The sequence below is a fragment of the Podarcis muralis genome, chromosome 7 (genome assembly GCF_964188315.1).
Source record: "Podarcis muralis chromosome 7, rPodMur119.hap1.1, whole genome shotgun sequence".
NCBI lineage: Eukaryota > Metazoa > Chordata > Lepidosauria > Squamata > Lacertidae > Podarcis > Podarcis muralis.
This window is the reverse complement of record NC_135661.1, coordinates 28,657,762-28,670,060: the sequence shown is the minus strand read 5'-3', so window position 1 is coordinate 28,670,060 and position 12,299 is coordinate 28,657,762. Positions and strand designations below refer to the sequence as shown.

Below are 12,299 nucleotides of genomic sequence, written 5' to 3'. Positions count from 1 at the left end.
TGTTTTTTTTTGGGGGGGGGGGGATATATTCTGCCACCAAGAGATGCGGGTGGCACTGTGGGTTAAACCACAGAGCCTAGGGCTTGCCGATCAGAAGGTCAGTGGTTGGAATCACCCCAACGGGGTGAGCTCCCATTGCTCGGTCCCTGCTCCTGCCAACCTAGCAGTTTGAAAGCACGTCAAAGTGCAAGTAGATAAATAGGTACCGCTCTGGCGGGAAGGTAAACGGCGTTTATGTGCACTGCTCTGGTTCGCCAGAAGCGGCTTAGTCATGCTGGCTACATGACCCGGAAGCTGTACGCCGGCTCCCTCAGCCAATAAAGCGAGATGAGCGCCGCAACCCCAGAGTCTGTCACGACTGGACCTAATGGTCAGGGGTCCCTTTACCTTTACTATATCCTGCCACCATTCATGAATGCAATACTAGCAGTACGTTTATACTGGACCAACCACACATCCTTCTTCTTCTTCTTCTTCTTTGCTTATTTTTATTGGTTTTCACATATTGCATTACAATACAGAAATGGTGTTGGCACAGGAAATGGTCTTGGCTTTGGTACGTCATCCTTCTTTAATAGTTGCTCTGTGATGCTTCCCCGGTGTAAGTGCATTATTGTGCCACCTCGAAGGGCACCTCTTGCCCTGCTCAACTAAATTCAGGGCAGTAAACAAACCAGAACATTCATGCTGTTAAAAAAAGAAGTTACAGGGTTTTGGCAGGGTGGTATATGGCGTGCAATGATTGCAAACCGAGCAGCGTTTTTGCCCTGGAACTTTTAACGGGTGCAAATGGTTTCGAAAGCAGGATACCATCATGAATGCGCAATAAAAAAGGAAGCCTGTAAAAGAAAAAGAAATCTTACAATGTTATAAAAGCAGTTGTTTAGAATGAAACCAGAATGACTCATCCTGTTGAGTTGGAGTTTCAATGTGTGAAGGAGCCTCTGAAAGTGCAGAATTTGGAAGCTGCTGCTCAGTCATCTATTGCATACTCATGTGCCTCCTATAAGCCACTAGCAGAGCCAGGCGGTTTTGCTGCCGGGGGCTGCACCCCAAGTATATGAAACCCAAGACCAGCCAAGTTATTTGGACTCCTGAGACAAAGTATAATCATAATCCTGCATTGTAGTCCACACTTACGCCCATATTACAGGTTCAAGGATTCTTCTGAGATAGAGTAGCATAATAGAACCATAGAATTGCAGTGTAGGCTGGAAACGCCAAGGTTCATCTAGTCCCACCCTCTGCAATGCAGGAATTACAGCTAAAGAATCCCGGACAGATGTCCATCCAACCTCTGTTTAACAGCCTCCAGTGAAGGAGGGTCCATCACCTTCCGAGGGAGTCAGTTCCCCTGTCAAACAACTCTTACCATCAGAAAGTGCCTCCTAATGTTTAGCCGTAATCTCCTTTTTTTGTAATTTGAATCCGCCAGTTCGGGACGTACCCTCCAGAGCAGTGAAAAGCAATCTTCCTTGTGACAGCCTTTCCGATATTTGAAGGTGGCCATCATATCACCTCTCTGTCTTCTCTTCTCTAGGCTGAACATTATCATCTCCCTCAACCATTCCTCACAGGCCTTAGCTTCCAGACCCTTGATCATTCTGGTCACCCTCCTCTGCACACCATCCAGTTTACAACAGAATCACTTACGATGGCCTTGCAATGTAGTCTGCTGTTCATATTGCAGCTCAAAAGTGGGGCCAAGGCTGCTTTAGATTCCCTCTCTCGGTTGCAGCATTAAATTGCCCAGCGCCCCTCAGGTGGGTCAAATCAAGCACTAGGTCACGATGCACAAGCCTCATGCTCTGTTGACTTGCGCGTAGACTGGTTACTCTTATATTCAAAATTTCTTTCTAAAAAAGGCACCCATGTAGTTATCCCCTAGTCAGTTCAGTTATACTACACTGAAGTGCTTGTTTTTTGTGTGTATGTTTGCTTATAATGTCCTAACATCCCAGTTATTTGCAATTCATTTGCATTTCAGAGTCCAGTTTCCAATAAGGCAGGCTCATCATCATTCCTTTCCTTTTCACCTGCTGCCTGGTTAATGATAATGTGTGTGTGTGTGTGTGTGTGTGTGTGTGTGTGTGTGTGTATATATATACACACACACATATATATATACACATCAACAGGATGAGTCATTCTGGTTTCATTCTAAATAACTGCTTTTATAACATTGTAAGATTTCTTTTTCTTTTACAGGCTTCCTTTTTTATTGTGCATTCATGATGGTATCCTGCTTTCGAAACCCTCCTTCACTGGAGGCTGTTAAACAGAGGTTGGATGGACATCTGTCCGGGATTCTTTAGCTGTAATTCCTGCATTGCAGAGGGTGGGACTATACACATTTGTTTACATATATATACACATATATATACACACACATATATATATATACACACACACATATATATATACACATACACACATATACACATATGTATATACATATACACACACACACATACACACACACACACACACACACACACACACATATACACATATATATATATATATATATATGCAGGTTTTGGTGTCCTCGGGTGTCTTCCCGTGTAAAAGTTGGGGTGTCTAGGCGACGTTTCGACGAGGTCTCACTCGTCATCTTCAGGCTGGTGCTTTCGGCTTCTTGTTACTGGAACAGAGCTCTGTTCCAGTAACAAGAAGCCGAAAGCACCAGCCTGAAGATGACGAGTGAGACCTCGTCGAAACGTCGCCTAGACACCCCAACTTTTACACGGGAAGACACCCGAGGACACCAAAACCTGCATTCCTGTACCCGTGAAAATCTACGAAAGCACATATATATATATATATACACACACACACACACACACACATATATATACATACACACATATAAATATATACATACACACATATACACATATGTATATACATATATATATACACACACACATACACATTTGTTTACATGTTGTTGATTGACAGTGGGTTATTCTTATACCCTGATCAATCTGCTGTCAGTTCAGTTCCTGCTTGGTGGTTGATTTTCGTAAACCGTGTGGCTTTAACCCATATCGTAACATGATACGTAGGTGCTGTTGGTCTGATACCATTTGTGTCTCCAGTTGATCTTAAAGGGGCATGTTAGTAGCTAGGGGCATGGGTAGTGGCCTCCTTGGGGGGACCATGCTTTCAGAAGATTTAGGAGCACGGTCACCCTCTTAAAGCTGGCAATGGCTCTCCAGGATTTCTGCCAGAGGGAAATCCCAACCCTTCCTGGAGATGCCAGGGATTGAGACCGGGGCCTTCTGCATGCAAAGCACCTGCTCTCCCACTAAGCTGTGGTCCTTCTTTTAAGTTCACCTAGGTTCTAAATCAGTACTGTATACACTAACGGGCAAGGTTTCAGAGAAGTGCCTTTGTCAGCCATACTTGGAGATGCAAAGGATTGAACCTGGGACCTTCTGCATGCAAAGCGTAAGACGAGCCTGCTGGATCAGGCCAAAGGGGGCCCATCTAGTCCATCATCGTCTTCTCACAGTGGCCAACCAGATGGCAAACGGGATTTGAGCTCAAGAGCACTCTCTCCTCCTGAGGTTTCTAGCAACTGGTATTTGTAAGCATCGCTGCCTCTGACCATGGAGGCAGAGCATAGCCATTGTGGTTAGCAGCCATGGATAATAGCCCTCTCCCCCATGAATATGTCTAGCCCTCTTTTACAGCTGTCTAAGTAGGTGGTTATCCCAGCCTCCTGTGGCAGTGAGTTCCACAGTTTAACTCTGTGCTATGTGATGAAGTCCTTTCTTTTATCTGTCCTGAACCTTCCAACACTCGGCTTCATTGTACGTCCACAAGTTTCAATGTTATGAGAGTGGGTGAAAAACTGCCCTTCCTCCAATTTCAACCAAGTGTGGCCACACCATAGATCTGCAAAACAGCATTATCTGCCACTGGGCTGCCACATCCTTTTCTCCTGCTTTGCTTTCTGGAACCTCTCATGTCTGTCTCAATCACAGAAGAAAGCACTTCCTTTTCACAACTGCAGAAAAATTGGGTGGTTAGCTAATTCTCCTGCCTTTGTATTATGGCAGCTGCAAGCTTAGCTGCACGATTTCTTCTTCCGTTTCAAAGACTCTGCTTATTCATGCTAAATATCGGGCTTTCCATTTCTGCCCCCATCCTCTTCTCTTAACAGTATGTTTGAAAAGTAAAATGTAATGCAATAAAACATCACGCCCGATCCAAATAAATAATCCTTCTGGTGTGAGCTAGGAACCTCATCTCTACCACCAACTCACTGGCTGGTTTTAGAGAAGCCACTATTCTCTTATCCGTTCAACTTCCATGCAAGAATTAATTCATGCTGGCCTACCTTTTGAGGCCGTTGTGAAGCTTGCAGAGATAATGTATGTTAAGTGTTTGGGAGTATTATTATTATTATATTAAAAAAACTACTTCTAGCGACCCATCATCTCCCCTGGGGACAAAACAGCAAAAGTGGCTTCTCAGGGGCAGGTAACCGAAAATCATCATCATTATGTATTTAAATAATATTGTATTTACCGTTTACCAGAAAGTCCCAAGGAGGTTGGAGAATATAAAAACAGAGTTGGAACAGCAGAAGGGATGATGTCCCTGGCAATACAAAAAAAGGCATTCAGTTGTATATACATTAAGTAATTCAAAATAATTGGAGAGGGTGTGTGTCGCCATAGATGCCGTGTATAAATTTGCTTGCAGAAATTCGAAGCTGTGCGTTGCTGCTGCTAAAGATTGGCTTGCAGACCCGTTTTCCGTTTTCTCTGAGCTACACGAGCCGGTGAAGAAGAAGCGAGGTTTTTTTGTTTTGTTTTGTTTTTGCTTTTGTCCTGTGATCTCACCTTGGCGCAACCCAGGATCCTTGAAGCAGGAGTCTCTCTCCGCCTGTCACCCAACCCCTTTGCTCAGGGTTCTGCTTTCTGTCCTCGTTTCAGCAGTGTCTTATTTTGGAGACACAGGCTCCTGGCTGTCTCGGGAGGAGAGAGCAGGGAGAATTCGTGATGAGTGGAGCCTTAGCGGAGAACACAATTCCAACAGGCCAGGAGGGGGGCCCAGTTTTGGAGGGTGGCAAGGTCCAGGGTATATTGGCACTCAACATCCAAATATTCCTGGTTGAAGCCAATGGCCCATCAAGTCCAGCAGCCAATGATAGCCCCATCCTCCTCCATAAATTTCCCCAATCCTTTTTTTAAACCATCTAAGTTGGTGCCAATCACTGCAGGAGGGAGTTCCATAGCTGAACTCTATGCCTTATGTTGCCTCTTACTCTTCTTTTCTCTAAGCCAGCCTTTCTCAACCTGTGGGTCCCCAGATGTTGTTGAACTACAACTCCCATCACCCTAGCTAGCAAGGACAGAGCTCAGGGATGATGGGAGTTATAGTCCAACAACATCTGGGAACCCAAACAAAAAAGCCCTATATCAGGCATAGGCAAACTCGGCCCTCCAGATGTTTTGGGACTACAACTCCCATCACCCCTAGCTAACAGGACCAGTGGTCAGGGATGATGGGAGTTGTAGTCCCAAAGCTGGAGGGCCGAGTTTGCCTATGCCCACCCTTAATGCTGTAACCTTTCCTTATAGGTGCCTCAATAAAACCCCTCCATCATTTTTGTTGCCCTTTACTGAACCTTTTTCCAACTCTACAATATCCATATTGGGCCTTTGTGTCAGCTAAAAAGAAAGCCCGCTTAAGTCAGACAAGGTGCAATACCTCCTTCAGCCAGCCACCTCGATGGCGCTCAAGAGCAGTTAAGGGACCAGCAGCTCCCTCTTGTGGCCATCTACGGTGGTGATATGGCAGGTGAAGCACTCGAGTCCCACCAGATTTCCTAATTTGATATTCCTGGCACCTTAAATCTGTTACAATCCTTAAATGGTTTTCTGCTTTAATTCTTTCCCCTGACATGCCTCCTCCCACCCACACAACCACCCACCTCTTTCATGCTTTTCATACTGCTGCTTGCCTGGTTAATTTATTCTCAATTGCTGCGCTGTTTTTAGCAATAACGGGGAACTGAGTTGCGTGGTGGGTTTTTGAAGGTTCTTTTTAAATGGAAACATTTGTACAGAATGAGGGCTTGCAAAATCTGAACGAAAAAGAGAACACAGAAAGAGATGCGTCAACCGCTGATTGCTAAATCAGCATTGGTGTATGCGCAACCAGGAATGAAAAACAAAAAACAAAAACAAGCAAGGTCTTCTTTTAAGTGAAGCTGAATCTTGTAGAATATCTGTTTCCTGAATTGAGAATTATTATTTTTTTAAGTGACAAACAGCCTTTCAATGTCGCTAGTCCTCCTCATGATCTACACAGATGGTTCTGGCACAACTTCCCCACTTCGTCCGCTGGGCTAAATTAACCATAAAGTTAAGTAATTAGCAGCCGAAATCTCCTGCTGAACGAACCTGCCTACCCCTTTGCACTTTTCTGCAAGTCAATCTGGCTGTTACGCAGATGGAGGCATTAGAATTATGAGAAAAATCTTGCTTCAGACTGCCAGAAGAGTGTATGCAAGCAATAGCTTTTGTGTCATTCTTCCATATAAACAACAACAACAACAACAAAATGCATGTAGAAACCTAGCACTTCTGGTAGAAAGCCGTAGTGTTACTCTTGCCTTGAGGCACTGGCTTTTGATATGCAGGGAGTTTATTTGTTTGTTTTTGTCCTGAATCACAGGATACCTGACGGCTGGTCTCGCTGGTGTGCATGGTTCCACAACAAATGCTAGCATGTAGTCTGGAAGGCTAACAGCTCTAAAGTCCAGTGAGACCAGGTTCCTACCCTTGCAGCTAATCCAAGGGCCAGGGCGCATGGAGATTAGTCCCACACAAGCACAGTCCTGAAGAGCTCCCTGGACCATCCAAACCATGGTCCAACCATCATGGGAAGCATCTGGGCATGACAGCATCTGGGCTTGACGAGGCAGGTGACCCTCACCTGTCCTGAGCCTACAGCAGCTGAGGAATCGCACCCTTCCTCCCAGAGCTAGCAAGCCCACCTGGCCAGCTAGGGAGCTGGGCTGGGTGCCCTTGCCTGCCTCAGCCTCCTGGAGCACCCCTCCTGCTGCTCCCTATGCCTCAGAGCCCGCCGTGTTTGGGGAGAAAGGAGCTCCTCTGGCTCAGGTGATGGGTCCTGATGCTCTGGTTCCTGTGCACTGACTCCCCTCTCCATCTTCCATCACCCCATGAGTACTTCCTACACCAACCTCTCCTTCATCCCCAGCTTGTCCCAGTCACTGCTACATTCCTCACTGGGATCCTCTTCCTCCTCCCCGCTTCCCTGCCTGTTCAATACAATTTTATGCAGTGGATCTTAGGGTGAAAGTGAGACCTGTTTTGTGTGTGGCACCCATCTTCATGAGGAGGACGACAGCCTGGAAGCAAGGGGAAGATAATGGCAATCCTTGGCCTCTGTTGTGTAAGCTGATGGGCTGGTATACGCATTGCCTAACTCTGTTCTTCCTCTCTCTTTCTCTTCCCTGCTTCCTTTAGTGGGTGTTGAAAAAACTTGAACTGGAACCGGGAGGCTGGGCTCCATGTATCCGGAATCCACCACGGACTCTCCGGCTAGATTCTCGAACAGGCAGACGGGCTCCCCAGGCATGATCTACAGGTGAGCTTCAGACACGTTTTCCTACTTTTCTGGGCTAGATAAAGGCAATGGGGAAGCCACAGTTTTGAAGGATAGGGCATGGTACTGAATGCAGATTCTGTCAGTTTTCTGATGGTTTCCACTTCAGGGTTTTTGTGGGGTGTGTGTGCCAAGTTTCTAGCCCATATGAAGAGTGTGTGGTTGCTGTTTTCTGAAATCTCAGAAGTCGCAGGGGAGGCTGAGTAAGGTCTTTGACGCTTTGGAAAAAAGGGCCCCTTTCCGCCTCTCCATGAGGAAAGTTTGAATTCCTCAGGTGCATCGTTTTATATTTTGTGGAATGAATGTGACCCTGCTGTAGATTGTAACCGCAGTGCTAAGTACTCCAATGCAAAAGTCAATACTAGCTTCTTCTTTTAACTCAGAAACTAGGCACATTATGAGTGTCAGTATATGCTTCCCCGCAAGTTCAGAAAGATGGTCAAAACTACCTCTGGGTCTAAAGATACAATACCTAGAGCTTTCTTCTTCTTCTTCTTTTAAATAACCTTAAGAACTTTAATCCAAAATGTTGTCTTCCCAGAACAAGGACACCATATATGTAGAAAAATCTCCCGTGGTTCTTAATGTTATTCCATTGATTTCTGATCTTCTCCCCATCAAAGTTAGCAACCCAGCTCTAATCCTGACAGTCATTTGCCCCTGGATGTGATTTAAGGGGCAGCCCACCAGCTTTCTCTTTCATCATAGCTGGATATTGGATAATGCCTCTGCCAAATGTTGACACGAATCACAGACTATTGTTCCATAAGACCCTTCATTTCGAACAAAATTGCTCCAGTAAATGTGCACGTTGAACCGAATCATCTTGGATGGCATGCAAACTTTTGAGTAACATAGGGCCGTAGGTCAGTGGGAATGTTGAGACCTTGCAAACCAAGATTTGCAAACTGGGAACCAGACTTGGAAATGTATTGTTAGAAGTTTGGAGGTGGGGGCAGTGTGGATGATACCTATGGATCCCTTCCAAAGCTGTGATCCTGTTACTGTGCCATTGGAATCTACAAGAGGAAGCTGGTGACCCAGTCAGATCGGTTCCTTTGTTAAGGTAATAGCCTTGGTTGGCCGGTTAAGTACTTCCATTTACATGTCCAAAGAGACAAACAGGTGGGCCTTTTTCCACATCACCTGGCTGGATGTCCCATCATCCTAGGATGGGGAACAAGAGACCAAGGTGGGAGGGAGGCGATTGGCTGATGCTGGACACAGAGGCATGTCTTCTTCTGTGGTGGCGCCAAAGCTGTGGCTTGGGGCTTCCCTGGAAACCGAACGGGGAAGAAGGGTTCCCCTGTGGAAGCTGTTGTTTCTCAGTTGCCCTGTTTTTGACTCCACTTCTTTCTGCACTCACCACCTGAGATTGCCGGTGGAGGGAGTGGTCATTATTGACAGAGCTTCTTCAGGAAGCTGGAAGTGCTGTTTAGTGCCTGAAATGTTGACAGGGTTTCTGAATACTTCTGGCAGAAGTGAAAGGTGGTGCTAAAGGGATCCCCCTGCATCGTGCAATCTTTTGTAGACTTTGGGATCTATTCCCCACCCCCACCCCTCCTTTGTTCAATTCCACTCCACATAAGAGGACCAAGTGTGTGTTGCGGGCAATGCACCACACCAGAATACTTAAAGGGTGGAGCACCCTTAAAGCTCCTTTGTGGGCATCCTCTCTGTGCTCCAAGGATCTTACCACCTGAAGTCTGATGGCAGAGAACAGAAGAGAGGGGAAGGATCGTAGAATTGTAGAGTTGGAAGGGACCCCCATCTAGTCAACCCACTCTGCCATGCAGCAAAGAATCCCTGACAGATGGCCATCCTACCTGTGCTTAAAAACCTCCAACAGAGGAGAGTCCCCGCCTTCTATGGTCATCTGTTCCACTGCAGAGCAGTTCTTGCCAGCAGAAACTTCTTCCTAAAGCAGTGATGGCTAAACTTGGCCCTCCAGCTGTTTTTGGACTACAACTCCCATCATCCCTAGCTAACAGGACCAGTGGTCAGGGATGATGGGAGTTGTAGTCCCAAAACAGCTGGAGGGCCAAGTTTGGCAATCACCGTCCTAAAGTGAGAAGCAAAGCCGACTAGGGGTGAATGCAAGCAGGTGTGCTGATAAGATTTACACCTGTGCTGAATATTTCTTGCACCGAAGTTTGCCCACTTCTCACTTTTTGCTGGCTGTTTGTTTGGACAAGAGTTCCTAGCACTGCTAAATCTAAAACCTGGGAGGTGGATGTGAAAACCCCTTTCTTTGGTTTGCTGTGCAACTTGTGCCAACTGCCCTTCCTACACAGGTCCCTCTTCCCTGTCCTTCGTGCGGTTAGGTCCAGGACCCTGTGCAGGTGAGCAGCAAACACGCGCTGGAATGACAGTCTCTGCAAACGTAAAGATTTGCAAAGTCAAATTTACAGGGAAGTGCAAACCTCTTCCACTTGGTGGCGCCGTTGTAACAAAGAAGTAGAACAACAGGACCCTAACAGAGAGGGGAAGTAAATAAGCAATGAATCTTTGACTGTGATCCCAGAGAGGTATACTTTGTGTTTGTGCGCACGCGCTGGTTTCTTTCTACTGTGACTTGTGGATCTTTTCTTCTTTCTCTCCCTTCTGCTTTCGGAAGTGCTCGCTACGGGAGTCCCAAAAGACAGCTCCAATTTTACAGGTAATGCCACCAGCGCTTCTTTCTCAATGCACCTGAGTCAAGGTGTCTGTGGACAGGTAGCTGTTGGTTCATTGTGGTTAACTTCACATCTCTCCCTCCACCGCCCATAGTCACTCTTCCACCTGCTGTGTCGGAGGCAGAAATGCAACAGGTGTATCTTTCATCACCACATCTCCATTTTCTTTTCGGAGGGGGAGGAAAATGATGGTCCTCTTTGAATGCCTGCTACCACCCAGTTGTGAAATGCACAGGGAAATGATGTTGCAAACTTATTTTTTTACAGTATTTTGAGGGGTGTACCAAAATATTCCCAAAATACCTGCTTGTATGGCTCCAAGGATGGCGTAATCATCTTGGAGGGCCTCTTTTGATGCTGTGTCTGCTCATCCTTCAGAGGCAAACTGGCTCCCTCTCTGATTTATATGCCTGATGGTCTCTTCACTTCAATGTGGATCTGATTATCGGGTTGTTCTTGTTCTTGTCTATATTTTTATTATGTATGTTATATTTTATCTTGTGAACTGCCCTGAGACCTGCGGGGTATAGGGCAGTATACAAATTCAATAAGTAAATAAAGTAATAAATAAATAAATAAATTTGTACCAGTGCCAAGGAGTGGTGGTGGTGGTGGTTGGGGTCTTAGTTTCCCCGAGAAAATGCTCGACCAATCAAGTTGGCAGCCATTCTTAAGGAAAACCTGCTTTCAAAGGTGGCAGCTATTTAGATATGTAAATAGTGTATTGTCTGCTTAGAATGTGCCCAGGTCCTTGAAGTAGGTGGCCAGCATCACCCTTTTCACCCAAATGAAGAAAAGGTGCCAGTTTACAAACAAATACCGGGCGACCACACAGCCCTCCTGAACCCTGGCTCATAGTTTTGCTTCCTCCAGACAAACCACAAACTAGTAAGCAAAGTTTGCCCTATGGTTTGCAGCTCAGGTCTGGCTGAGAGAGCTAAAACCACGAGCCCAGATTTGGACAATGTGCTAAGCCAAACCACAACTTAATTCAGTGTAACACAGGAGCAAAAACATTCTACGGAGAGAAAGGTGGCTGCAATCTCCTCTCTGGGAGCCTGACAGTTTGCTTGTCCACTGCAATTCCATGGTTTAGCTTATCTGAGTGAGGACAAAGTGTACTGCAAATTTGAAGGGGAAATTGAATCTGCATGTGTAAAGGACTTTGTCTGCTCTGCTGCTGTAGGATAGGGTGACTCCCGTCCAGTGTGTTTTAAACCCATAATGTATGCTTTAAACTGATTATTGATGGATTGATTTGTTTCAGTTGGCTCAAAGGCCATGTTGCATGTAGTGAAATGCGCTTTTACATTTATTGTCCATTTTAAAAATATTTTAAAAATGGAAATAGCTGCCACATGGGGCCTTTGGATAGGATCGGAACTGGTGGGCAGGGGAATCTAAGCCTGATAAACCCTCTCCTCTTGGAGCTGCTATTTGCATTGGGGGAAACTGAACATGTTGAATGCAACAAGATATTTAATGCAGACTCTACATTGACCCTTGAGTGTCTCCAACTTGGTGTTAATGCCAACTGATATTGCATGATGCTGAGTCAAATGGCCTGTCAAATGATCAGGTTTCTACTTGTCCGGTATCTTAGAAAAACTTTCTTTCCTGCTGTTTCCTGGCACTTACACTTTTCCTCCTTGTTTCGTATTTTAAAATAATCTTATTTAGTATAGAGTCCTTGTGCCTGAGACTTTTCGGAACAACCCCAAACAGGAGTGCAAAGGTCCCTGCATCAAGGATGCTACAGTTTAAATATCAGCAGCGACAGGAAGGAGATGGGGAGGCAGGGCTTCGCAGTTGACTGTGAGCAAATGCAACATGATTAGTTATTATATGCACCAATGGTTCCCAAAGTGGGCTGCAATGCCCCCCGGGGGGGTGGGATTACCTGGGGAGCACTAAGAGGGAAAGGGGCAGCCAAGGGGGTGCTGGGATGTAAATGTCTATCAGACTTTGAAAAGC

General features: G+C 45.8%; 1 protein-coding gene across 7 annotated transcripts in view; it reads left to right on the top strand.

Moving 5' to 3' along the window:
• The window catches only part of KCNAB2 (potassium voltage-gated channel subfamily A regulatory beta subunit 2), a 107,674-nt gene that overhangs the window by 27,393 nt on the left and 67,982 nt on the right, over positions 1-12,299 (top strand). For 4 of the 7 annotated variants that reach the window (XM_028740464.2, XM_028740460.2, XM_028740462.2 and 1 more), the window contains exons 2-3: positions 7,512-7,632; positions 10,268-10,309. In XM_028740464.2, coding sequence (XP_028596297.1) covers positions 7,556-7,632; positions 10,268-10,309 — 119 coding nt within the window. In that variant the 5' untranslated portion in view covers positions 7,512-7,555. The remainder of the gene's footprint in view (positions 1-7,511; positions 7,633-10,267; positions 10,310-12,299) is intronic. The other 3 variants (XM_028740463.2, XM_028740465.2, XM_077931460.1) reach the window with 1 other exon arrangement.